At 42.4% G+C, this 26,442-nt stretch overlaps 2 protein-coding genes across 3 annotated transcripts in view; one reads left to right on the top strand and one right to left on the bottom strand.

The window, feature by feature from the left end:
* Positions 1-441: 441 nt before the first annotated feature.
* On the top strand, positions 442-26,384 carry LOC123513736 (flocculation protein FLO11-like). Of its 2 annotated transcripts, XM_045271125.1 has the most exons (17): positions 442-507; positions 4,434-4,466; positions 4,633-4,790; positions 6,743-6,901; positions 7,539-7,640; positions 8,774-8,969; positions 11,938-12,052; positions 12,344-12,562; positions 14,801-14,904; positions 16,256-16,804; positions 17,824-17,950; positions 18,179-18,305; positions 18,864-19,120; positions 19,296-19,525; positions 19,680-19,860; positions 20,374-20,698; positions 21,016-26,384. In XM_045271125.1, exons 1-17 carry the CDS (start codon positions 495-497, stop codon positions 21,742-21,744), a joined length of 3,624 nt encoding a protein of 1,207 aa, XP_045127060.1. In that variant the 5' UTR covers positions 442-494; the 3' UTR covers positions 21,745-26,384. The 2 variants fall into 2 exon arrangements, with proteins under 2 accessions (XP_045127060.1, XP_045127061.1); XM_045271126.1 differs by lacking the exon at positions 16,256-16,804.
* Positions 23,620-26,442, bottom strand: part of LOC123513467 — a 15,795-nt gene continuing 12,972 nt past the window's right edge. The window contains exon 13 of the mRNA XM_045270630.1: positions 23,620-23,941. Within this exon, the coding sequence (XP_045126565.1) occupies positions 23,939-23,941 (3 nt within the window). The 3' untranslated portion in view covers positions 23,620-23,938. The remainder of the gene's footprint in view (positions 23,942-26,442) is intronic.

Genomic DNA, 26,442 nt, shown 5'->3' with positions numbered 1-26,442 from the left:
AAAGGAGTATAAAAGAAAGTTTTCTAACGACAAAAGTATACATACATCAATTAAACATGCGTATTCATTCTTGTTTTTTTTTTTTTTATGGAGAGAGAAAAAAACAAAAAATAAAAAGAAGAAACAGGTAGAAGTATAAAACAGTGCAATAAAAAGTAATTAAATCTGGCAGCAACCTATTAACAAATATTTTGAAAAACGCAATTCCAGGCATTCCCACAACACCAAAAATTACAAAACGTACTGTAAAAAAATTAACAAACACTTTTATAGCCTAAGAAAGACCTGAAATTTCAAAGTATTAAAAAATAAATAAAATAACAAAAATACAAAAACAACAATTATGAACTAATCACTAAATCTAAATATACAAAAACACTCAGAAAAATTTAGCAAACATTTTTATAACCTTAGAGAAAACATATAAATCAAAATATGTTTCTATAGATCATTGATTTTAAGAGAGCATCAAAACATTGGCTGGTCAGGACGTGATGGCTTCCTCGGGTGTGTGTCCTCTCTTTATTTGACCTCTCCCGCAGCGCCTGGGGGAATATTAGCGGCTTTTATGAGTGCACTGGCGACAGGAATGGTGGTAGTTGTGGTAGCAGTGGTGGTGGTGGTGGTAGTCGTGGTAGTAGTGGTTGTTTTGTTATTGTTTTGTTTCCTTGCCTTACTTTGTTGTTTTTTTTCAATGTAGGAGCGGTAGTGGTGGTGGTGTTTGTGGTTATTTTTACCTTGTTTTGTTTGTTTGTTGTGGTGCTATGTTTTTTTGTTATTTGTTTGTTATTTTTGTTGGTGTTTTTATTGTTATTTTGTTGGTGGTGGTGATGGTGGTGGTGGTTGCGTAGTGGGTATTGTTTGTTTTGTTTCGTTTTGATATTTTGTTGCATTTATTACTTTGATTTTGTTTAATGTTATTTATGTATTTTTTCCAGTTAATTTTGTGTTGTGAAGTTTAAATGCACAAAGAGTTTCATTCATCTTGTTCACCTCATCCACATTCTTTTCAGTCAATTTGCAGTTTGAGCCAACCATGGAATCTGTGAAGTGACTCTTGTTCTTTTGGTGAGAAATGTAGTGAATTGATTGATGGTACACGTCGTTTCTGTCAGAAATTGATATTTTTTTAGTTATGACTTCTTTCAACTCCAACTTATGCCTGCCTCTCATTTCCAGTGATCTCGGGGAACCTGTGGGAAAGCAGGTTTTTAATTTGATTAATGTGCGTTGCAAAAGAGATTGGAAATCAACAAAGTTGCAAAAAAATTACAAAAATTTTTTGATGGTGGCAGTGGTGAGCATTGCGTTGTTATTGTTGACCAGCGTTGCCAATGATTCACTACATTTCTGGCTGTATCCACTACATTTAGCAAAAAACCCAAAAGCTAACTAACCAAATCTAACATTATATAGCCTAGCTGGGGAGGGTGTGGGAGGCTGCACCCCTCTGCATCCCCCCCAGGGGTTACTAAACAAACTCCAGCATTAAAACCTTCTAGCTGGGGTTACTAACCAAACCCAACATTATTAGAAGGCCTTGTAATCGTTTTTTTGGGACAATTTATAGTTTCTCTCAACCAATGATTTTTTTTATGTGCATTAAATTGAGGCTATAATGTTGAGTTTGGTTAGTAACCCTTGGGATGTAATGTCGGGGCTAAACATTTGCAACGGTTCCAAATCCAGGAGTAGCGAATTGTTCGCAGTGCTGCTCAACAATAACAAAGTAACAGTCACAGCTGCTGCTGCCACCATGAAAGTATTTTAAGATATTTTTTATGTGATTTTGCTGATTTCCGACCTCTTTTTGCAATGCATATTACTCAGTTTAATGCTGCTCTGCCAAAAAACCCTGATTTCTCACAGGTCGGGACCCAAGATTGTTGGGAATGAGAAGTTGGCATAAGTTGGAGTTGAAAAAAGTCATAACTCAAAAAGATATTAATTTGTGATGGAAATGATATATACCTTTTTTTTTTTTTTTTTTTTTTTTCCATTTAATGAGTTCACTATATTTCTCACCAGAAAAAAACATGAGTCACATCAGAGATTCCTTGGTTGGCTGGAACTGCAAACTGACTATATTTTATCCTATTTGTTTTCTGTTCTGAAATTTTGATGGACAAAAGTTTTATTATTCATCTTGTTCATCTCATTCACATTCTCTTTTCTTGGTTTTGTTGAAGTAATGTAAATTCTTGATTCTCTACAGCATCTAAGAATTTACTCATCTTTTATGTCAGTCACTCATCATTTCTCTAGCATCTGAAAGTGATGCAAAGTTACTCAACAATTCTTCACACATATTCAGGTACTCATGATTTCTCTATAGCACCCAAAAATTTACTCATCTTTTGGCTTAGTCACTCATTATTACTTTACAGTACTCATTATACAAGGTTACTCATCAATTCTTCATACAAACTCAGTTACTCATTATTTCTCCTCAGCATTGATGTGCCATTGAGACATTTACTCATCTCCTACCTCATACTCTCATTTCCTCACTGATGCAAGAGAGTATTCACCTCATCTCATTTTTTTCCTTCATAAACCTTCTTTCAGTTCTTTCTCTCTTTCTCCTGTTATCTCCACCTCTTCTATTATTTCCTACTTCTTACCTTACCGTACCTTACCACCGGCATATCCTCCTGGACATGGGCAACCATTGACTTCCATCTTATCCTGTCTCTCATAGCTCTGAGGAACTGTCCGCACATCATATTCACAGATGCCAGCTCCAATAATCCATGCATGTATTTCATTCTTGTGAGAGAGAGAGAGAGAGAGAGAGAGAGAGAGAGAGAGTAAGAAATATGGTACAGGTACAACCTTCTTCCTTTTTTACCCTCCATCGCTCCCGTCATCAGATTCTCCAGCCCCTCTCTTCTCATTATATGGCTGAAAAACCTTAACTGTCTCAGTCTCACTGCCCCTTTCCTCTCACCCACCATCCCCAATACTTCTTTGTTCGTCCTTTTTGCCCTCCTTGGAATCTTAATCATTCTTCTCCAGAGCCACATCTCCATCACCTCTTGCTTCTTCCTTATTGTCATTGATATGATCCAACTTTCCACGCCCTATAATATTGTCAGCCACGTATTAATTTTTATTGAACTTTTTCCTGTTTTTATTGATAGCTTGCTTTTTGTCAACAGGTTCCTCATATTACAGAAGGCATTCTTTGCTATTCCTATTCTCCTTTTAATTTCTGTGCCAAAGTTTACATCCTCAGTCACAACACTTCTCAAATCATTACATTTCTCCATCCTCTCTCTATCATTTGTTCCCAACATTGCATCTCCATTCTCAGTATTGGTGCATTCTTAGACATTGTCATCCTCTTTGTTTTCTTCACATTAATTGTAAACCTTTGATTTTACTTTCTTTTACTCTGTTTAACAATAGATGTAATTTTTGTTTAGTGTCTGCTATCAGCCCTGTGTGGTCAGTCTACTGTAGGACCTAAGGTATGCTGACCACATGGTGCTGACCTAAGGCTTACGTTATTTATATTTCATCCTGTAATACTTATATCATCATCTTCTCAGATGTTCTGCTTTATAATCTCTCTAGACTATATGATGAAAACAGATCTGTTACAATATGCACTCTTGCCTGACTCCTCTTTTGATTTTCTCCCATTGTATTTTTTTCTTTTTCAGGAACCCTTATACATGCCTTTTGTGGCCAATATAGATTCTTTAGAATTTCAACTTTTATTTCCGTTCACCCCAGTGCTTTTGAATATTTCCATTAAGTCTGCATGTCTGACCCTATCAAAAGCTTTCTCTTAGTCAATAAAGAAAACTCTTTGTTTCTCTATCACACTCTAAGCCATTTTTCTCAACATAAAGATTGCATTGTTAGTGCTTTTTCCTTCAACAAATCTACACTGTTCCTCCGAGACTTCCCTCCTTATTCTTCTTATTTCTTCCTTTATTTCATCCATGCAGTAATGAGTAAACCCTCATTCAGTTCTTCCTATCTTTCTCCTTTTATCTTGAACCTCTCCTTTTATTTCTTCTTTAATTGCCTCCATAAACCCTCTTTCTATTCTTATATTTCTCCTGTCATCGCTGATTCTCTATCTCGTGTTATTTCTTCTCTCACTAGCTTGATAAACCTTCTCTCATGTCTTTTTCTATTTCTCCTATCATCTTTCTTGTTATTTCTTTGCTCTCTGTCTTCATAAGTCTTTTCTCAGTTCTTCTTCTCTTTTTCCTTCCCACACTCCTCTCCCTTCCTGACATGGCCACACCACATCAGTCACTCTTTCTCCTCACTTCAGTCATCTCAGTCTCTTTCTCCTTCTGTCTTCACCTCTCCTCTGTGTTGTGAGTGAGAGGTGAGGTGAAAATGAGTCATGAATGGCCAGGAAACTTCAGGACACTTGTGAACTATGTATCATGTTTCCTTCTGCATTTCAGGAGAGGAAAAGGAAGAAGGACAAGATGACACAGGTGAGTTTAAATTGCTGATGCTAATTGTATCGAGTTTTCTTGGAGATTATGTTGAATTTTCATGCTGAATATCCTTAAAAAAAAAAAAAAAAATCAATGATAATACAAATATTAGGTGTAGCATAGTTGTGAGTGTGTGGTAAAGGTGTGGTGGGTTTGGTGGCAGGTGTGGCGGACTCAGAGGTGGTGCTGGATCTGTGTGGGCGGAGACTCAAGAGGCTGGAGAAGGCGCCGGCCAACCAAGCCTACGCCACAGCACTCGTCCTCGACAACAACTCACTGCAGAACCTCTCCAACCTGGACAGCTATGGCGAACTGGAGAGGGTAAGGCTGAGAGATGATTCTATTGTGTACACATCTAAGTATACAGGGAACAGTTATCCCTCTGATTGCAAAATAAGGGCTGTTTTTGCTGCATTTCTATTTGGACAGCTGTTGTGAACTGGAGAGGGTAAGGCCGAGAGATGTTCCTGATGTACTTGTCTAAGTATGCAGGGAACAATTAACCCTTTGAGTGTGTGAAATAAGGGTTGTTTTCCCCTGTGTATTTTTCCTAATATATAGCTCCTTGTATGCAGGGAAGAATTAGTCCTGAGTGTCTGAAATAAGGGTTGTTTTGCTGCATTTATATGTAGACAGCTGTGATCTAGACAGGATAAGGCTGAGAGGTGTTCTTGATATATACCTCATAATATGCAGGGAAGAATTACCTGTCTGTGTGAGTGAAATAAGGGTTGGTTTGCTCATATGTTTGTATCTGGACAGTGAATGCAAACTATAGTGGGTGAGGATTGGGAGATATCACTTTAGTTTGCAGTCTTTCAGTATGCAGGGAATTATGTGACTAAAGTCCGTTCATCCAAAGAATCCAGGCCGAAACTGCTAGTTCGGTTGGCAGCCCTGCCACCCCCGCCGCCACTAAACCTTCCCGACACAAATTTTCTTCAAGTACATTTATTTTTCTTCAAGCTATAAACTTGTATATCTATTGAATTAACTGAAGAAAAATAAATATACTTGAAGAAAATTTAAGTGTTGGGAAGGTTTAGTGGCGGCAGGGGTGGGCAGGGCTGCCAACCAAACTAGCAGTTTCGGCCTGGATTCCTTGGATGAATGGACTTCAATTGTCTAAGTGTTACTCTTGGTGTGCAGGGAACAGTCACCTCTTTTCAGTTTTGTACATAAGGATTTTGCTCAGATTTTTGTGCCTCCTCTATCTGTACATCTATTGGGAGTTGGGGACGAGTGAGGCTTGATAAACGACACTCTTGATCAGCAGTCTTCTCAGTATGCAAGGAACACTCACCCTTCTATGTCTGTGAAATAAGGGTTGATTTGCTCATGTGTGTCTCTAACTTGGCCAGCTACAATGGAGTGGGTGAAGCTTGATAATATACACCCTTCCCTCTCTCATTATGCAAGGAATAGTCATTCTTCTGAGCCTGTATAATAAGAGTTGTTTTATTCATCTTTTTTTTTCCATGTAATAGTGGAAATCTGGCTATGAGCAACTAAAACAGTTAAATAAAAGCTCCACTTGGATGCCAGTCCCCGAGCAGATCCGAGAGAGTTAGTCAAAAAAATGGGGTAAAGAAATGTCTATAGATGTCCCACTTAAATGATTTCAGGTCATAAAAAACAGAAACATAGAATCAGGCAGGGAATTTGTGTGTTTCTGATGCTTTGATGTGGGCAGTTGGTAATACAGTGTTGCATCCTCTAATGTCTGTAGATGTTTGTAAAATGAGTTCTTTTATTCAGCATTTGTGTGTTTCTTTTGCTTGTGGGCAATTGGTAATACAGTGTTGTGTCATGTGTTTGCTTGTCTGTGTGTGTTGCTTTTATGTGAACAGTTGGTAATACAGTGCTGTGTTGTGTCATGTGTCTGCTTGTCTGTGTGTGTTGCTGTGATGTGGACAGTTGGTAGTACAGTGTTCTGTTGTGTTGTATCTTCTTGTCAGTTTGTGTTGCTTTGATGTGGACAGTTGGTAATACAGTGTTGTCATGTGTCGGGTTGTCTGTGTGTTGCTGTGATGTGGACAGTTGGTAATACAGTGTTCTGTTGTGTTGTATCTGCTTGTCTGTTTGTGTTGCTGTGATGTTGACAGTTGGTAATACAGTGCTGGTTTGTGTCATGTGTCAGGTTGTCTGTGTGTGTTGCTGTGATGTGGACAGTTGGTAATACAGTGTTCTGTTGTGTTGTATCTGCTTGTCTATTTGTGTTGCTGTGATGTTGACAGTTGGTAATACAGTGCTGTGTTGTGTTGTGTCTGCAGCTGTCCATCGCCAACAACCAGCTAGTGAGGATGTACTGGTTCGCTCGGATGTACTCCCTGCGTGTCCTCAACCTTCCAAACAACAACATAGTACAGGTGGAGGGTCTGCGGGAGCTCATCCACCTCATCCATCTCAACCTAGCGGGAAACAAGATCAAGGTAACTAACTAACTAACCCACTAACTAAATAACTAACTCTCTTTGTAATGTATCTTCTCTTACCACTCTTACTCTTCATTACTTCTTCCTCTTCTTATTGTCACTTCTCTGCTATTTCTTCCTTCACTGCATTCATAAACTTCCTCTTATGTCTCTCCTGATGGGTGCAGTCGAATCCTTGCTTGATGAGACAGTTTTCTTACCGTTATATCCAACAAAAGTGACAGCTGCCGTCCCTTGTTCATAGCAGCTGTCATTGGGTAAAGCTGATCTGCCTCTGACTTGTATTATAAGCCTGCCTTCATACTCGGCCCCTTCATACCTCCCTCCTCATCCCTCTTTACCCCATCTCATCTCCATGCTTTTCATACCTCCTTTCCTTCTCTTTCTCATTCTTTCTCTCTTTCTCACTCTTTCTCTCTTTCTCACTCTTTCTTTCTCACTCTTTTTCTCTGTCTCTCTCTCTCTCTCTCTCTCTCTCTCTCTCTCTCTCTCTCTCTCTCTCTCTCTCTCTCTCTCTCTCTCTCTCTCTCTCTCTCTCTCTCTCTCTCTCTCTCTCTCTCTCTCTCTCTCTCTCTCTCATATTAAAACCTGGAAAAAAAACTCATAAACGTTTTTTTTTTCTTCTTCTCTCCAGACAATAGAGGGTCTGAGTTACAACCGAACACTGGAGCATCTTAATCTGTCGGGGAACTCTATCTCTCACGTCAACGATCTCTCAATGCTGAAGAGTCTTAAGGTATGGAGAGTGTTTACGTATGCTTGTGTGGTATGGAGTTATGTTTTTTGTATATTATTTTATTTATTTATTTTTATTTATTTGTTTTTTTATTATTTTTTTTAATGCAAGAGGGAAAACCAGCCAAGGGCAACAGAAAATATAAAAAGAAGGTCCACTTGATTGCCAGTTCCCTAAAAGATTAATACAGTTAGCCAAAAATCTGGGACAAATGTGTGTTTACTTAGTGTGTGTGTTGGTTTATACAAAGGACCTAAATCTTTAAAGCCTGCTGTTATTAGTGATATACTGGAGAGGTTTTGTAATGCTGGTTTGTTTGTTTGTCTGAGACTGTGAGGGTTCCAGAAATTTAAGACTTGCTGTTAGGATGTATGAGTGAATCACATTGTTTGCTGAGTGACAAATAATGACAATGCTGAATTCTAGATAGGTAATGCTTGTTGGTTTGTGTTTTCATATGTTTCAGGTGTTCTTTTTACATCAAACATAGGATACGAGTACTTTAATGTTTGTGTTTGTATTATTTTTTCTCCTTGTGTTGCAGTTTTTACTACACCAGAATTAGGATATTTGTTTTTCTAATGTTTGTATCTATATTTCCTTGATGTCTCTCTTGTGTTGCCGTTTTCTTTACACCGAACTTAGGAAATATGTGTTTTAATGCATGTGTTTGTAATTTTTCTTCTTGTGTTGCAGTTATTTGTACACCAAAGCTAGGATATGTGTTCTTTAATGTTAGTGTCTTTGTTTCCTTGTGTTGCAGGAGTTTTTTTCTACCAAAACTAGGATACATGTACTTTAATGCATGTGTTTATATCCTTGTGTTCTTATACCTGTATCCTTTTCTTGCAGTTTTTTCCTTGCCAAAACTAGGATATGTGTACTTGGATGCTTATGTTTGTATGTCTTTGTGTTCTTATTTGTCTCTCTTGTGTTGCTGTTTTTTTTACACTAAAACTCTGTGATATGTACTTTTTTTTATGTAAGAGGAGGACTGGCCAAGGGCAACAAAACTATAAAGAAATAAGGCCCACTCAGTTGCTATTCTCCTTACAGAGCCAATAGAATTAGCCAAAGGATAGATGCACGTGTCTGTATATCCTTGTGTTCTTATGCCTTTCCTTGTGTTGCAGGAATTGTTCTTGCACCGGAATCGCATCAGCACCCTGTACCGCTGCAACAAGTACCTGCCACCCAGCCTCATCATCCTCACCCTGTCAGACAACTCCCTCACAGACCTCAATGACCTGTCCACCCTGTCACACCTCAACCATCTAGAGCAGGTCACCATCCTCAACAACCCCTGCCTGGATCCCCTGCAGCCCACCGGTGAGGCAGGGGATGCTGGGGATACACGGGGGGACACTGGAGGCCACTGGGAGATTTGGAAAACACACACACACACACACACGCACACACACATGTTGGGGGATGATGTGCTACAATTGGTAATGGTAAACACAATGGATCAATGGGTGAAAGATTATACAAGATATAGAGGGGAAGATGATCCATCAATGCTGGATTTGGTATTTACAAAAAAAATGGAGCCATGTCCAGACATCAAATATCATACTCCAATATGAAAAAGTGATCATGTGGTCCTAGAAATTGAATTAGAGGATCAGCAAATTTTGGAATATAATGAGGGACACAAACACAAGAGCCGGAACCACGCTAAATCAAATTTTGGGGGATTAAAGAGTTATTTTGGTAATATTGATTGGAAAGAAATTATGCATGGAAAGACAATTCAAGGAAAGTATGATATATTTCTAGACAAGTATAATGAGGGGGTAAAGAGATATGTTCCTGAATATAGAGTAAAAAAGAGCAAACACACTTGGTATAATGCTATATGTGCAAAAGCTAAAAAGTGCAAGGATGCAGCATGGAAAAAATTAAGAAGGCAACGTAATGAAATAAATAGGAAGCAGTATAAAGAGGCACGAAATGAATACATTAGAATAAGAAGGGAGGAGGAGAGAAACTTTGAAAAGGATGTAGTGAAGAGATGTGAAAAAGAACCCAAGCTTTTTTATAAGTATATAAATGGTAAAATGACAAACAGAGACCATTACTAAGTTGAATAAGGGGAATACGATGCACAAAACATCGGAAGAAATGAGTGAACTTATGAATGAGAGCTTTAAATCAACCCAGCGGCACAGGAAGGATTAAGAGACATTGTGGTAAAAAATAAAAAAAGATTGGATAATTGCTAGAAAAGGTGGATGTGAGAAAGGCACTGGGACCAGATGGAGTGTCAGGATGGACACTAAGGGAGTATAGTGAGCAACTGGTAGAACCAATTTGAGATGTAAGTAACAACTCTTTAAGAGAAGGGAAGGTACCAAAGGAATGGAAAAGAGCCAATATAGTCCCATTATACAAAGAAGGAAAAATGACTGAGCCTCTAAATTATAGACCAGTGTCACTAACTAGTGTGGTGGGTGAGATCAAAGAAAAATGGTTGGAATATCTGGAGAGAAATGAAATAATTAATAACTCCTGATTTGGTTTTAGAAAAGGAAGATCATGTATAACAAATTTACTAAGCTTTTATACAAGAGTAATAGATGAAGTACAAGGAAGAGATGGATGGGTGGATGCAATGTATCTAGACATTGAAAAGGCTTTTGACAGAGTACCACACAGAAGACTTCTATGGAAAATAGAACACATGGGCAGAATTAAGTGAAATCTCTTAAATTGGATGACAGATTACTTAACAGATAGGGAAATGAGGACAGTGATAAGAGATACACCATCAAGTTGGAGCATTGTAACAAGTGGCGTACCACAGGGTTCGCTGTTGGCACCAATAATGTTCCAAATATATGTCAATGATATACAAGAGGGTGTGAGTAGCTACATAAATTTGTTTGCAGATGATGCCAAGCTTTTGAGAGTTATAAAAAAACAAAATGATTGTATGGAATTACAGAAAGATATTGATAAGATCTGGAGATGAGCCAGAAGTGGAAATTAGAATTTAATACTAAGAAATGCCATGTAATGGAAATGGGTAAAAGTAATAGAAGACCTACATGGGAATATAAAATGGGAGAAGAAATTATAATGAAACGAAGAGAAGAGAAAGACCTGGGAGTGATTATACAAGACACCCTAACTCCAGAAAGACATATAAATGGATTATTTGCTTCAACATACAAGCTACTAACAAACATCAGGATAGCATTCAATTACATGGATAAAAGTATGATGAAAAGATATGCAGCAGTGGTATGGTTACCATATAAGCAGAAAGATATCAAGAAACTAGAAAGGATACAAAGGGCTGCTACAAAGATGGTCCCTGAAATAAAAGATCTTCCATATGAAGAAAGACTAAAGGAGATGGAGCTACCAACTTTGAAGGTTAGATGGGAAAGAGGAGACTTAATAATGATGTATAAGTTAGTAAACCGTATGGAGAAGATAGATAGACAAGACCTGGTAACACTGACAGAGCAGGGAGAGAGACAAACAAGAGGACATTCCAAGAAAATCATGAAAAGTCAGTGTCATAGGAATATCAAGAAGTTCAGTTTTCCATATAGGACAGTAGACATCTGGAATGGATTAAGTGAAGAGATTGTAACAGCAGAAAGTGTGTGCAAATTTAAGGAGAAGTTAGACAAATGTAGATATGGAGACAGGTCACTATGAGCCCTGCTCGAACCCTGTAACATACAACTAGGTAAAACTAGGTACAACTAGGTAAACACACACACACACACACACACACACACACACACACACACACACACACACACACACACACACACACACACACACACACACACCGGTGTGCGTAGTGTAGTGGTTAGCACGCTCGACTCACATTCGAGAGGCCTGGGTTCGAGTCCTGGTAAGCGGCGAGGCAAATGGGCAAGCCTCTTAAAGTGTGGCCCCTGTTCACCTAGCAGTAAATAGGTACGGGATGTAACTCGAGGGGTTGTGGCCTCGCTTTCCCGGTGTGTGGAGTGTGTTGTGGTCTCAGTCCTACCCGAAGATCGGTCTATGAGCTCTGAGCTCGCTCCGTAATGGGGAAGACTGGCTGGGTGACCAGCATGCGACCGAGGTGAATTACACACACACACACACACACACACACACACACACACACACACACACACACACACACACACACACACACACACACATCAGATTGCGGGAAAAAAAAAAAACATGATTATTGATTCATTTCTTACTGTTATTTACTTATTTATTTATCAAGTCCATCAAGAGTAAAGGTGTGTACTATTGTGACCCTGATTTGTTTAACCTGCAGATGAGACGGGTCAACCTGTGGGACCCCTGCTGGCATTTGACTACCGACCTTATGTCATCAACTGGTGCCTTAACCTGAAGGTCCTTGATGGTTATAAGGTCACGCCAAAGGAGAGGTAAGTTTTGACCTCTGAGTTGACCTTTGTGTTTTGTATGTTATTTTTTTTATTTTTTTTATTTTTTTCTATTTTATTTTATTTTTATTATTTTGTATCAGTACTTAAATTGTGGTCAGTAATAAATTGTCTTATCTGTGTGTGTGTGTGTGTGTGTGTGTGTGTGTGTGTGTGTGTGTGTGTGTGTGTGTGTGTGTGTGTGAAAAATCAACCATCTATCTACCTTCATGTGTGAGTGAGTGAGGGTGTGTGCATATATGTGTGTGTGCATAATGTGTCTTTCCTCGGCAGCTTGAAGGCGGAATGGCTGTACTCTCAGGGGAAGGGGCGAGGCTTCCAGATAGGGGAACACACAGCTTTGGTGCAGTACCTCTCTGGAGTGTGCCTGGCAGGGGGAGGCTGGGGTGGTGCTGACCTGCCTGATGATGATGACAAACTGGCCAAGATCCTTCAACTGGCCAAGCAACACCAACATGACCTGCGCCATGCTGTGAACGGGCAGGACGTGAGGTGAGGGTGCTGTTTGTGTGTCTGTGTTGGTGAGAAACTGGTAATTGATTCTGTGTAAAAAATGGCCTTAGTTTTGGTTAATTTTGTCAGTGGGCAGGACATTAGGTGAGCTAGGTGTTATGTTGTGTGGCTATTGTTTGTCTGTTTGTGTGTCAGTGTGTCTGTGCGTGACAAAAAGGAGATAGAGGGAGTCAGTATAGGTTTAGTTTTGTTGTGTTGTTAGGTTTATTGTGTTTCGTCATTGGACAGGACATGAGGTGAACTGGTGTGTTATGCTGTGTGGCTATTGTTTGTCTGTCTGTTTGTGTGTCAGTGTGTCTGTGGGTGATGAAAAGGGAGATGGAAGGAGTCAATATAGGTTTAGTTGTTTTGTGTTGTAAGATTTATTGTGTTTAGTTAGTGGGCAGGACATGTGGTGAACTGCTATGTGGCTGTTGTTTTTCTGTCTATTTGTGTGTCTTTGGGTGAAGAAATAGGTAATAGAGTGAGTTTAGGTTTAGCTGTTTTGATTGTTGCTCTGTGTGTGTTTGTTTGAGAGAGAATTGTTGTGTCCAAGTTAGCTATATTGTATGGTGTTATGAGGGTGTTGGCTGTCTGTGTGAGTGTCTGTATGGGTGAGACACAGGCAGACAGCTGTTGGATTCTGTGAGGGAAAGAAATGGACATGTAACAGTGATTAGGTCAATTGTGTGTGGTGAGTGAGGAAGGGAGATTTATGCTACCTGTCTAAAGGAAATTACATTACTGTTGACCGTCGGCAACTTGGACTAATAGGGGGGAAAAAGGTTGGTCCAACAAATGCGAATGTTAAACTTATACGAATGCCCCCCGGGGGCTCACCCCCCCACACACACAAAAAAAAAAAAAAAAGTTGGAGGAGATTTAAAATTTTGGGATTGCAATTGTCTTTCCTAAACCTTCAGACCTTAATTTACCAGATGGTGTAGTTTGCTTTTTGATAATAGAATACCTTTCCAACCAGGAACCCATTTTTAAATATCTTGTGAGGTTGCATTGTAGCCTGACTCACGTCCTACACAGTAAGTGGCCAGGGATCAGAAAGGATGTTCTTACAGGCATAAATTGATAGGATTAGAATCAGAAACTTTAAGAAGTGAAGACAACAAGAAAAAAAACATACAAATTTATCATTGGGAGAATTGTGGACCTTGAATCCTTCCCTCCCCTCTCCCCTTATCCCTTTCCCCTCCTCACCAGTGTTCTCTCCCCACCCCCCTGAATCCTTGCCTCCCCTCTCTCCTCATATGTCATGCATGCATGTTATCTCCCATCCAAGAGGCTTGCTTCACCCCATGCCTCACTTCCACCCTTATCCACTATCTCTCTACATCCTAAGGCTACTATTATCTTTTCAAACACTGTTTCTTCTCACTACCTTCATCATCACAACTACACATCACACAACTCTCAGAATAACACTGTTACAAAAGATTATGTTGAGACAGAGGTATAAAGCTGGACCAGCTGAGTAATAAATACTTCACTGTATCATCATCTCACTTCAACACACTAATAATGACTCAGAGAGTATCGAGTAGTAAAACAGCAGATTGCCCTGACACTGCTGATGGCACCTTCCCAACCCTCATGTAGGAGTTAATGATATCATCTAGAGAAGCAGGAATCTAATGCATTATCATCTTGTCATGCTCCAGAAAGTCACTATTGTATACACAATCATGTGTGAAAATTTAATTTCAATCAGATGAATACAAATAACAAAACAAAGACAAAGTTATGAAAATAATTTGGAGCGAATATTTTGAAGTGTTTTTTTACACTTCAAAAATTTTCACAAAATCAATATAAAGTCTGATTGACATTTGTTTAGTATCATTTTAAACTATAATTAAAATGCAATTTTCATTTGGAGTTAGATTGTTGATAATGTCAATAGAAAACAAAATACAGGAAAGTGAAAAAAAAAAAAAAGGGGGCGGAAGCAGTTCAACTCAGACTTTAGTCCCTGGGTTGGTCTGAGGCCGACTTATCACAAAATCTGAGTTATCGGGGTCCGAGCTATCAAGGTTCAACAGTATATACTGTATAGTAACATTGGTAATTTTTATCCATAATTTTTTTTGATAGTTGGTCTTTTCTAATGTACCTTTTTTTTTTCTCCCTTCTTGTAGCCATTGATCATAAAAGGTGTTGTTTTATTGTACAGTATTAATTTATTGTCTCCGTGTTTGTATGTGTGTGTGTGTGTGTCATCAGTGAGCCATCGAGTGGGCGTGGCAGCAGGTCCAGCAGCCACCATGACTCCCCGGCACTGCACAGGAGGAGTGCCGTCCGCTCCACCTCCCTGCGCCGCAACACTGGTAAGGCACAGCATGGCACCCTCCACTACCATCACCACCACTACCACCACCACTATCTTCCTCCTGTTACTGCTTGCCTTCCAAGCTTGATTGATGCATTTCACAGTCTTGGAGTCTTTTTGAGCACAGATATTTTGCCAGATTTCCTTTTTGCAGTCACTGAACTGAGTCCTTTTATTGAAACAACACCCAATACCAAAAGAAAACATCAGAAGTTTGGTATTTTCCTGTTGTTCTTTTCTCTCAAATTTTTGGCATCAGAGTGCATTGGCTCAGTATTATTTTTCCTCCCAGTGGTGTTATTTTGAAGTATTTGATCCCAGTGTTCCCTTAGAAAGAATGTTTGCTGCCCCAACTAAAGTGTTTGGATTGTGTTTTGTGACCAAGCTTTTGCTCCCCTTGCCACTCACTGCCTCCCCCCTGTCACCCGTCATGACCGACACTCATCAGCCAGCTGCCGGCATGCCGTCACAAAACCTGTGTCACGTATGCCTCACTCCACATGGATATCTAGTGACAGGACTTGTCTGGCCTCATTGTAACACTGTGCTCCTGACATTCATTCACTCATTTAAACTTCTTATTGCAGGTTTTTGGGTACTTGATAGCTGTAAATTTCCCAAATCTGCTAAGTTAGAGAAGGACAATTTTTAGGGAATGTATAACTAGCTGTAAACTTTCCCTAATCTGCTAATTATAGAAAGACCGTGTTTTTTTTCTGGCCATTAAGTGTTAGGGACATTATAACTATCTGTGTAAACTATCCTTAATCTAAGTATAGGACAAATAGTGTGTTTCTTTCTACCCTTAAGTTTCAGGGAACAATAACTAGTTGTGTTTACTTTCCCTAATCTAGTTCTAGGAGACAAGAATTTGTTTCTTAACCATATCACTAGCTATACAAAATATTGGCTTTCCCCATTACTTAACAGATGTAATTAATGTATGAATGTACTAATTAAGTCCTTCAAGACATTAATTTTATATACATCTCATGAATGTATCGTTGGTCTGCCCCTATATATACCTTTCTGTGCATCACTATGTATTTTGTTGTCAGTTATGGTGTGTATTGTGAAGTTTAGGCACTTGATGATAGACTTATGTATCCCAGAGTTTTGAATAGTAATGATTGTGGCAATGGTAAAATTGAGCCTGTATTAGTGTGAAGAGGTGGAGGGTGGAAGGAGAGTATAACTGGAGAAGAATGATTGATAATGGAGGTAATGATTCAAGTGTAAGATTTGTTAGTCTGTAGTAAGAAGAGAGGGTTGAAGTGAGAGAAAGAGAGAGCAATGGCACACTCCCTGTAAGGACTGTAGCACCTGCCCCCTCCCCCTTCCCCCCACAGCCCCCACCCGGCCTGCCCCTGCCCGGGAGTGCCACCGCCGCACCCACTCCCACTCTGCCTCAGTGCGGGAGTCCAGCACGGCACGCTCCTACCATGTGGAGCTGTCCAACACCCTGTATGGCGGGGACCTGCGCACCCCAGAGACTCCCAGCCTCATGACCCAGAGCATGGATCCTGCCATCCTGTCCCAGCTGGCCGGCCCCACACCCCGCGGCCACACAGACCTCATGTCCCGCAGCCTGGGGGCCGAGCAGATGTCCCGCTCATTAGGTATTGACCCCATGAGTCAGTCCATGGGGGAGGAGGACTTCAAGCGGGCAGACTTTGACCCCATGACCCAGAGCCAGGACCCCAAGCAGCTGGCACGGTGTCTGGCCCAGCCTGACCCCACGGACCTGATGACCCGCAGCCTGGACCTGGGTCACCTCACCAACGGGGAGGCCGAGGTGTGGGGGGAGCGTGTGGCCCACCCTTCCCATGGCCACCCACGCCCCACCAGCCTGTTTGGGGCTGAGAATGACCTGGCTGTGGAGGATGTGGCCAACCAAGGTAGTGCGTCTGTCACCTCACCAGCTCACCACCTCATCCTCTGCCTCTCATCACCACCACCACCACCACTACCACCTCCTCCATACAGAATGCTCCACTCTCTCACACTTTCCCCATCAAGACATAATAATATGTGCCACTTTCTCAGTCCTTTCTGAGTCCTGACCCCTCCCAACCACCACCACTACCAATATTACCACCAGTACTGACAGCCTTCCCCTATACTGAATCTGGTGGCAGCCCTTGTAGTAGTGTAGAGAGTGGAGTTTTCCTGTGGCTTGTATGACACTCTTCTCATCATTAGCATTTAGTCTTCACCATTTTGTCTTATCCATGCATTGCACCGCCTCTCAGCCACAATTCTCGCAGCCAACGAGTCTTGGTGTGGGTGTTGAGTCTTGTAGAGCCAGCCAGTCTTGGCGTGTTGTAGTGTCTCCTTACTAATCATTCTGACTTCAGCTACACATGCTATTTTTCCTGACTGTCTGTGGTGTAGTTTAGTTCAGTCTGATTGTCATAGTTTAGTGTTCCAGTTCAATGGAAAGTTAGTATTTTTTATTTTATTTTTAATTTTTTTTAGTTAGTAAATATCAATGTCTGTCTAGCACTCAAATTAAGTTTGGAGAATAGTAAATGTATAGATTTGAATTTTTAGTGTTGAGTTATTTTTTATTAGAATCTTGAATATGACTTAGTTCAGTGTGATCAAAGTCTAATATACTAGATGGAATGATAAGTCAGAAATTTTTCTTGATTCAGTAAACATTAATGTCTGTTTAGCAGCCAAGTTAATTTTGTAGGATGGCAAATATATAGTTTGAAATTTTGAGAGTTGATTAATACTTTATTATTAAGTATTAGACGTTGTATATAAAAGCAAAGCATGCAAGTTACTTTTTAGGGTAGTGGATATGTAAATATGTGTCGAATAACATTTCATGATGAACTTTTATAATGTTGAATATGAAAGAGGTGATGGTGGGTGAGGGAAGTGGTGATGAGAGTGTTGACCTTTGCAGAGGTGAGTAGTCAGCTGGTTGGGTCCAGTAAGTTTGTTCCAGCACCAGAGAGCATCATGAGTCCAGAGTTCCAGGCCGCTGTTGCCTCTCAGCCCGCACAAAGCCACAGCACAGTGCCGCCTTCAGGGTGAGTGTCGCTGTGTGCTGTTTATCACTGTGCAGTGCTGGCCATGTCTAGCTACACTGGAGTACACCACATCTCAAATACCTATATCATTCCCTGATAGTTGTGGGGTTGAGCTTCACTGCTTCACATAAACTGTAGCATTAGGTTAGGTTGGGGCCAGTGACAGTGAGGAATATTGATGCAGCAGTCAGTTGTTGGCCAGGACAGTGACAGACAAGTGTGTTTCAGGTCGTCGGGACGGCCCCACAGCCAGCAGAATGCCAACATGGGTCGGCCCAATGCGGCGTGCAGCTCCCCTCGCCCTCCTCCGTCCAGCAGAGTGCAGCCTTCCCCGCAGCCCCAGGCTTCCCCAAGGGTAATAATTGCTGTACTTCACACCAGCAAACACACACATAGGACAGTAGACATCTGGAATGAATTAAGTGAAGAGATTGTAACAGCAGAAAGTGTGCACAAATTTAAGGAGAAGTTAGACAAATGTAGATATGGAGACAGGTCACTATGAGCCCTGCTCGAACCCTGTAACATACAACTAGGTAAATACAGCATATGTGCTACAGCAGTTTTTGTTGATTGGCTAAGCTTGTGAACTAATGCACCAGTTTTCCTTCATTTAGTGTTGTTTTGGGTATTTCTTTCTTAAGTTTTTTTTTGTATCTATAGTGTTCTCTCAATTACAGTTGCGCACTTCACTTTGAAATCTGTATTGTTCTTTTCATTTCAGCTGCACTCTCAATCCTCTTGCAATCAGCACTTCTCTTTCTGCCCTCACTGACACTGTTCTTGAAGCTATTCTCTTAGCCTTCACAGAATGAATAGTGTTCTTTTAATCACAGCTGCAATCAGTACTGTTCATGCAGTTGCTCTTTCTGCCTTCACATAGCAGCCAACACAGCTTCTCTTGTCATTTTAGCAAGCAGGAGTATCAGCAACGCCAGCCGCTGTTCGGTCATCTTCAGCCACTCGTCCCCGGGCCTCTCCCATGAAAAGTCCTGCCCCCACAACCTCTGCCAACATGGATATGCCCAAAGGCTCTCCATCCCGCAGCCAGCGCCCCACTGCCACCCCTGCTGGTGTCAGTGGGGGCCCTTCCACCCTTCCACGACCCAAGCCTTCCCCACGACCTGCTCCCAGATATGTAAGGTCATTGTCTGTGGAGCCAGTGTCAAGGTAAGGGTGCCCAGGTGGTATTCAGTGTCTACCATCACCCTCATTACCACCACCATTACAGTATTCAGTGTCTCTTAGCTCTCAGGCATCAGCATAAAGCATCAAACCTGTGTATTGTTACTTTCACCAGACTCAGTACTTCACCTCAGTGCTCTCATGCTCCTCACCCTGACAGAAGGCAAGGCAACTCAAGGAAGAAGGTGCCATCGCCTCACCACGGCTGTTCAGACGCAGACTCAGACAACACAGACTCAGAGATGTCGGCCTCCAAGCTGCAGACCATCAAGAGCATTGCTGCCGAGCGTAAACAGACGGAGAAGAGAGGCCGAGAGCTTCCCCATGTGGCCCACACCTACGATCCAGAGAAGTACAAGAGTGGTGCCCAAGCCAGGACTCTGGATGACAGTGAGTTGGTCTGATCTCTTGAGTGTGAATTATTTACAAAAGTAAATTAGCACCATTGTTTTTCATACAAACGGTATAAAATTACATCATGAGTGAAAGTAAAATGACATTGTGTGAGTGAAAAGCAGGATTTCCAGTGTCCTTGTCTCTACAGAGAATGGCCGCAGGCGCTCCAGCAACAGCAGCAGTGGCAGCAGCAGTTCAGGCATGACCAAGCAGCAAGCAGCCATCACGCTGCAGAAGCACTGGCGAGGTTACCAGACACGCAATTATGACCCACATGCTGCCAGGATCAGAGACGACATCAGGCACTCCCGCGCTGAGCAGCACATCAAGTGAGGCTCCTCTTGCTTGCCTGGCACTGCTGGTCTTGTGTGTCACCAGCATCGTCTTTCTTCATGCTGAATTAGATTGTTATGTGTTCATCGGTAGCGCCCTGAGTGTGTGATGGTGAAAGATCTGACTGACTGGTGATTTCAGTTGGTTTTGTGTCAGCAGTACCATGTTTTCAGCTGCTGAATAGCATGGTTCAGTGTTCATGTGTAGAACTTTTTGTCTGTCTGATGTACAGAAGTAGATAGCAGGGAAGTAGTAAGAGGTGTTGTGTGTTCACATGTGACTGACTGTTGAGCCCTGTTGCTTTGGTGTCAGCAGTAACATGTTCTTTGCTGCTCAGTGGCATAATTTAGTGTTAAGCTGTAGAGCTTTATGATCCATGTAAAGTCAAAGAGTTAGTAGTAACTAGTTTAAAATATGGGGGTCTGGGTCTGTTTGGTGCCAAAAGATGAGCAATAAGTAAGCATTAATAAAGGCAACCCTCACACACTTCCCCTGCACCTCCCCACCAGACACCTGACGGAGAAGCTGCGCAGCACGGAGGAGGCGCTGGAACGGGAGCGGCGGCTGAGACACATGCAGCTGGAGGCGATCCGTACCCTGTGGCGAGAGATACAGAAGCTGCAGGCCAGTAAGAGGGATGGTGGCCTCAACACCCCCTCAACCCCAATGACACCCCTCACCCCCCTCACCCCCATGGACAACAGCAGCAGGGAGGGAGCACAGGCAGGGACTGCAGCTGCCCCGCCTGCTGTGGCTGTCCCTGGGGCAGGCAAGAAGTACTCAGAGGAGAGTGTGAAAGAGCTTACTCAGTTTTGTGCTGCATTGCAAGGCCAGGAGAGAGAGAGAGAGAGAGAGAGAGAGAGAGAGAGAGAGAGAGTGAGTTATTTCTTTTCCAATTTTATCTTATCAGTGGTGGTCCATTTTCTCACAGGAGTCATAATGGAGACAGCTGTGGCATGTGTGAGCTCCTGTAGTGTTGTGGGGTGGTCCAGAAGACTATCCTTTTCCACACAGGGTTGATGAGGCTAAGTGTGTGTGTGTATGTGTGTGTGTGTGTGAGTGATGGTTTGTCTGGTCCAGCCTGTGATGATGTGGATAGATACAGGAGTGAGTGTGTGGTGTATTTTACCATCGCCAGTGTCTTCCCTCAGGTGGGGCAGCTGCAGGACTCCCTCTCAATGGTGACACAAGTGATGAATGCATTCTGCAACCTGCCTGGCTCCCAGTCTTTGCTGACCATGTCTCAGTCCAGCGGGTCAGGTCAAGAGAGGTCACCAGGTGGGGCCAGCTCTCCACCCTCCCAAAGCATAGCTTCGGTGTCTGTACCGCTGAGCGAGTCTGTGACCTCCCTCACACACTCTATCTGTGCCCTCACCACCTCCATCGTCAAGTCCCCCTCCGGGCAGCGGGAGCAGCAGGGTGTGGTGCAGCGTGGTGGCCAGGCAGTGGTGGCAGCAGCAGTGGTTCGGGAGGAGGAGCAGAGCAGTGGAGAGCACTCCAGCGACGGTTCAGAGGGCACGCCGGTGGCTTGCCAGAAGCAGTCGCTGCCACACCTGCACACACTGCTGGACACAGCTGTGTCCATGGCCTCTGCTGACCTCAACTCCACGGCACTGGATGTCTCCACGCTGTCGGTGGACTCCACGGAGGGCGGCGAGGCGGGTGACACCACTGGCCGGGATGAGGCAGAGCTTTCTGAGTCCAGCCAGTCATCACTCTCTGGCAGTCTGTCGGGCAGCTGCTCTGGGAACCAGTCTGAGGGTGGTAGACAGGGCAATGCTGGTGGTGGTGGCAGTGGCAGCAGTGGTGGTGGTGGACCTCTACGGCCGTCATCCCTGCCAGTTGCTCGTCCCCACACCCCCCGCACCACCGCCTCCTGACCCGCTGGTCCTCCCTCTTCACTGCCTCTCTACCTACTCCCTCCCTCCTCCTCCTCTTCCTCCTCCTCCTCCTCATCCCTGTGCCTCCCCTTGCGGCCGGCACCAAGAGCTATTCAGCACTACGCTTCAGCCCTGCTGTCCTCAGTGTTCATGGACCTCACCCTGCCAACCCCCTGCCAGCCACACTGAGGCCACACCACACCACACCATACTACCACACTACACCACCACCCTGCCAGCCCAGTGCCAGCACAACTGAAGCTCCCCACACTACACCACACCACACCACACCATACCACCATCACAGGGACACAGGCACACCACATTCTGCACCACTCACTCACACATTCATTCACTGCTTGACATTTATTTGTTTGGATGCGTTTGATCTCAACATTCTGGTCTGTCTTTAACAAGAAAGGTCATGGTGAGTCTCAGAGTATGACTAGTGTGACTCACAGAGAGGCCAGCTGGTGTTACAGGCGGGTTTTGTCAAAACAAACTGACCACTAGTGATAATTGAAGCTTGAATCTCTGCCAAAGTTGAGTTGAGGAATGTGGTTTTCCTGTTAGCTGAGAGAATGCATAGTAGGGAACTGTCTGCTTCACTGCATGGCTTTGGTTCTCGTTAAGTTGTGTCTGAATGGATAAGCTGCTATGTATGTGTACAGTACATGCCACAATTATGATTTGAGTAAGGTGCTGCCTCCTCGGACCCTTTCAGTCATTCAGTACTCATGACACTAAGACATCATGATTCGTATTCACAATTAGTCAATACAAAGACGTGATCTTTTTGTTTATTTGTACTTTAGGAATGCTTGTGTGTGTGTATGTGTGTGTGTGTGTGTGTGTGTGTGTGTGTGTGTGTGTGTGTAGATGCCAGTCTGGTGTTTAGACAGATGGGTAGACCAAGATTATAATGTGTTTGAGACCTTGAAAATTAAGCCTGAGTTCATCCATCTCTCTCTACCCCTGCCTGCTATCATTGGAAGGCACAGACATGCACTCACAAGCATTCCTTCCCTTTGTGATAGAATTAGATCATAAAAAACTATCATCATTTCATCAGTATTTTGAGAAGCCATTTGCCAGAACAGGAGGAGGAAGCTTTTATGTTCCTGGGGAAGGAGGAGGGCAAGGTATCCGAGATATAGAGTTAGGTAGGCAGATATAGGACAGTTCATTGGGTCTTTTGGTTGGTAAAAGTAAGTAAATTGTAGTAATGGAGACTTACAGGTAATAACTTCATTATATCTTTGGTCTGTGAAAGCAAGTATTCATTTAGTTATGATAGAAATTCATTGGCAGTTAGTTAGTTCATAGAATGTGTATTTTTAGTAGATTTACTGTAGTGAAGATTTTTGGCAGAATTCATCAAAAGTTAATAAATTTTGAAAGTAAGCATTGATGTCATTGGTAATATTTTCTTAGTTAGCAAACCATGCATCAATTAGACAGTAATCTTCAGTTGTGGGATTAGAAAGTGCATATATATATATATATATATATTCTATATATACTCTATATATTAAAAGAGAAACACATGAGGCAAAGCTATGTAAAGTACTCATATTCTTAGGAGATAAGAAATTGCCCTCTATAAGTGTAACAAAAATCAAGATATATTTCCGACGAAGGAAGGTTCCATATTTTTGTGACTGTGATCTCAGTATTGTCCAGCAGACAGTTCCCTGCACCACTGCATCTCTATGGCTCCTTTGTCATGTCACAAGATTTTCATGTGTAAAAGTCTCAATATTTATATCACAAGACCTCAATGAGCACTCCTCTCCCGTCACTCAACACAGGATTGAACCTCTCAGCAGCCTCCTGGTGAAGATGCTCTCATCACAGGGATAAAGAACATTCTGATGAAAATGAACGCTTTATTGATCTCATCTTGGGGTAGTGCAGCTCAAAACTCTTCAGCTGTTGATTTAACTAACGGATAACACAGCCGGGTGGTGGAAGTGGATGACCAAATTGAGGATTGTTTATTTTGATGAGTGTAGTTGTCCCAATCCGACGAGTGAGAGAGAGAGAGTGGCTCCCAGCGAGTGGCGGCCACAAAGCAGGCATTCCCATGTCACGTGGGCACAACTTGACCCTTAGCAGCGCAGCTTTCCCTCTCTTGTGTGTGGGCCCAGTATGGTGTCACTGCTGCTGCCGCCGCTGTCATGATGTGTCATTCTTACTGTGGAGAGAAGCATGTGTGTCATGTGGAGGCCAAGTATTCTCTAGTCATGGATAGTCACCATATGTTTTCAATGTGCTGTGTTAGTCATAGTGGCAGCTTAGTACTGACAACAACATGATCTAAGACTGTATTGTTATTTTAAGTCATTCATACATACATACATAGTGAAAGGATTGTTTTAGGTGTATATATGTGTATGAATTTTGTTGTATTGTTTTTATTATTCTGTTGCACACAAACTAGGATGTATATTCTTCTTTTGTATTGAGGAAGGAGGTGGGAAGGTTGTTATTATTGGGCCTGCTTGCCTTGTTGTCACAAAGGGCACCACTCACTGCTGACTCACCACACCAGCCTCTAACAAAATCCACCAGGCAGGGGTGTGCATGCCCTCTGCCAGCAAGCTTGGCTGTGGAGTGTCACCTGTCTTAGATGCAAGGGCTGCCACCACCACCACCACTATTACCACTCCTTGGTCAGGATGGAACATCAAGAACACAAGGGTTGGTGTAGGAAGCCATCAGGCCTGCATATGGCAGTCCATGTATTAAAACATGTCTGCCTGTTTCAACCTGTCAACCTTGTCCTAGTGTGTGTGGCAGTTTATGTGTCTGGGCATGTGAACACCACTGGAATACTGACCTTGTAGTGGGCCTAAGTTTTCTCACCATGCTGTTTCTGCTCCACATTCAGTGTTTCCAAACATGCTTTACATCAATGGATAAACAGCATTGAGTGCAGGAAGGTATTCATACTGCAGTGGTGTCACTCTTATCACTTCTGTGCCAAGCTGGGAAGATTCATTATGGTGGTCAAGGTTGTCCATCTCTCCCAGCTTGACTCAGGACTGTTGCTTGGAAGGTTGTCTTTAGGATTTGTGCAGGAATGATGCCTGGCAGATGGCAGAACCACAGCAAAGGGTGAGGAGGTGAACACTGTCTCTTATAATCTCCTCTCATGGAAATACTCATTTGCACCTTTGGACAAATGTTAGACAGTAGGGAAATTGATGAAAAGCTATTTTGCTTTTTTTTTAAATGAGTAATGTCCAAACAGGATGGCTCAAAAGTTGTGTGTGGCTTCACCATCACAACATGTTCTGGTTGGTGCAAGAGAGAGTGAGGTGGTGCTGCCCTTCACCACTTGCTGCATGGACTGACAGATGAGAGAGGATGTGACTGGAAGGTGCAAGACAAACCAGTGCTGCAATTTGCTTTTCTTGCCATGAACTATTAGTACAATGCTTTTCTAGTCACACAAGCTCCAGCTGATGAGATGTGTTCTACGGATCCCTTCAGTGTGGGAGTGCAAGGAGGACAGTGTGTGTTTGACCTCCTGTGCGGGTATCTTGTGACCCCTGTACTGTATGTGGCCTGTGGGACACTGCTTGCTGCTGTGATACTTGTCGCTTTGCTCCGACATGGTGCCCAGTGTGACCTGTGTGTGTGTGTGTGTATATGCGTGTGTGTCTGTATTTACACACGTTTGATCTACCAGTCATTAAATTTTCAGCTTTATACCACCACCACCACCAGTGGTGTGTGTGTGTGTGTGTGTGTGTGTGTGTGTGTGTGTGACAATTTACTTCCAGTTCTCTTTATCAGAAATCTAATCTGTGTTTTTGTGTGTGTGTGTGTGCATGTGTCAGAGCAAGGCTGACCCAGAGCACAGTGTCCCATAAACCCACCACTTGTCATTTGACCAGAACCATGTTACCAGACGGGACAGACACAGATGCTGCCTGACCATCCTCTTCCAGAAATTATGATGCACACCATTTAAAAAGATTCCACACATGTATGACATGGCAGGTCAGGAAACAAATATTTGACTTTATTAAACATTGTGGAGGAGCATGAAACTTTGAATTCATGTAACTTTAACAGTAGATCATGGTTTCAAAATTAAGGTAGTCTCTCTCTCTCTCTCTCTCTCTCTCTCTCTCTCTCTCTCTCTCTCTCTCTCTCTCTCTCTCTCTATTACATTGCTTGCAAGAACACAAGACCACAAAGTTTGGTTTGGGTGTAGAGTTTGAGAGGAACATAGTAAATTTTGCATAGGAGGAATGAGGAGATACAGTCTGTCCATGAATATAATGAGACAGTGTACACCATGGGAGTTACTAAGGTAGGACAGTGTTGTGAAGTGGATGTACTGGCCAGAGAGTGGTGTGCATCATAATGAGTGAGGGGAGTGGCAGGCAGAGGTCAGTCTGTGTATGCTTGTCTCCGGGAGGACAGTGTCACTGGGTGGCTACCTCGGCCGCCTGCTGGACTGTACACTCTTTATCAGTGCTATTATATTGCTCCATGACCTGTAATGTCAAGCAAGCTGCCTTACTTTTTTGGAATAATACTGGAAGAAGAATCCTTCATAGGTGTAAGGGATCTTTTATATTACTGTATTTGTACTGGAATTATTATTATTATTATTATTATTATTGTTTTTTTTTATTATTATTATTGTTCATTTATTTGTTTTCTTTTTGTGTTTATCTA

The sequence above is a fragment of the Portunus trituberculatus genome, chromosome 36, assembly GCF_017591435.1.
Source record: "Portunus trituberculatus isolate SZX2019 chromosome 36, ASM1759143v1, whole genome shotgun sequence".
NCBI lineage: Eukaryota > Metazoa > Arthropoda > Malacostraca > Decapoda > Portunidae > Portunus > Portunus trituberculatus.
This window is presented reverse-complemented; position numbering and strand designations above follow the sequence as displayed.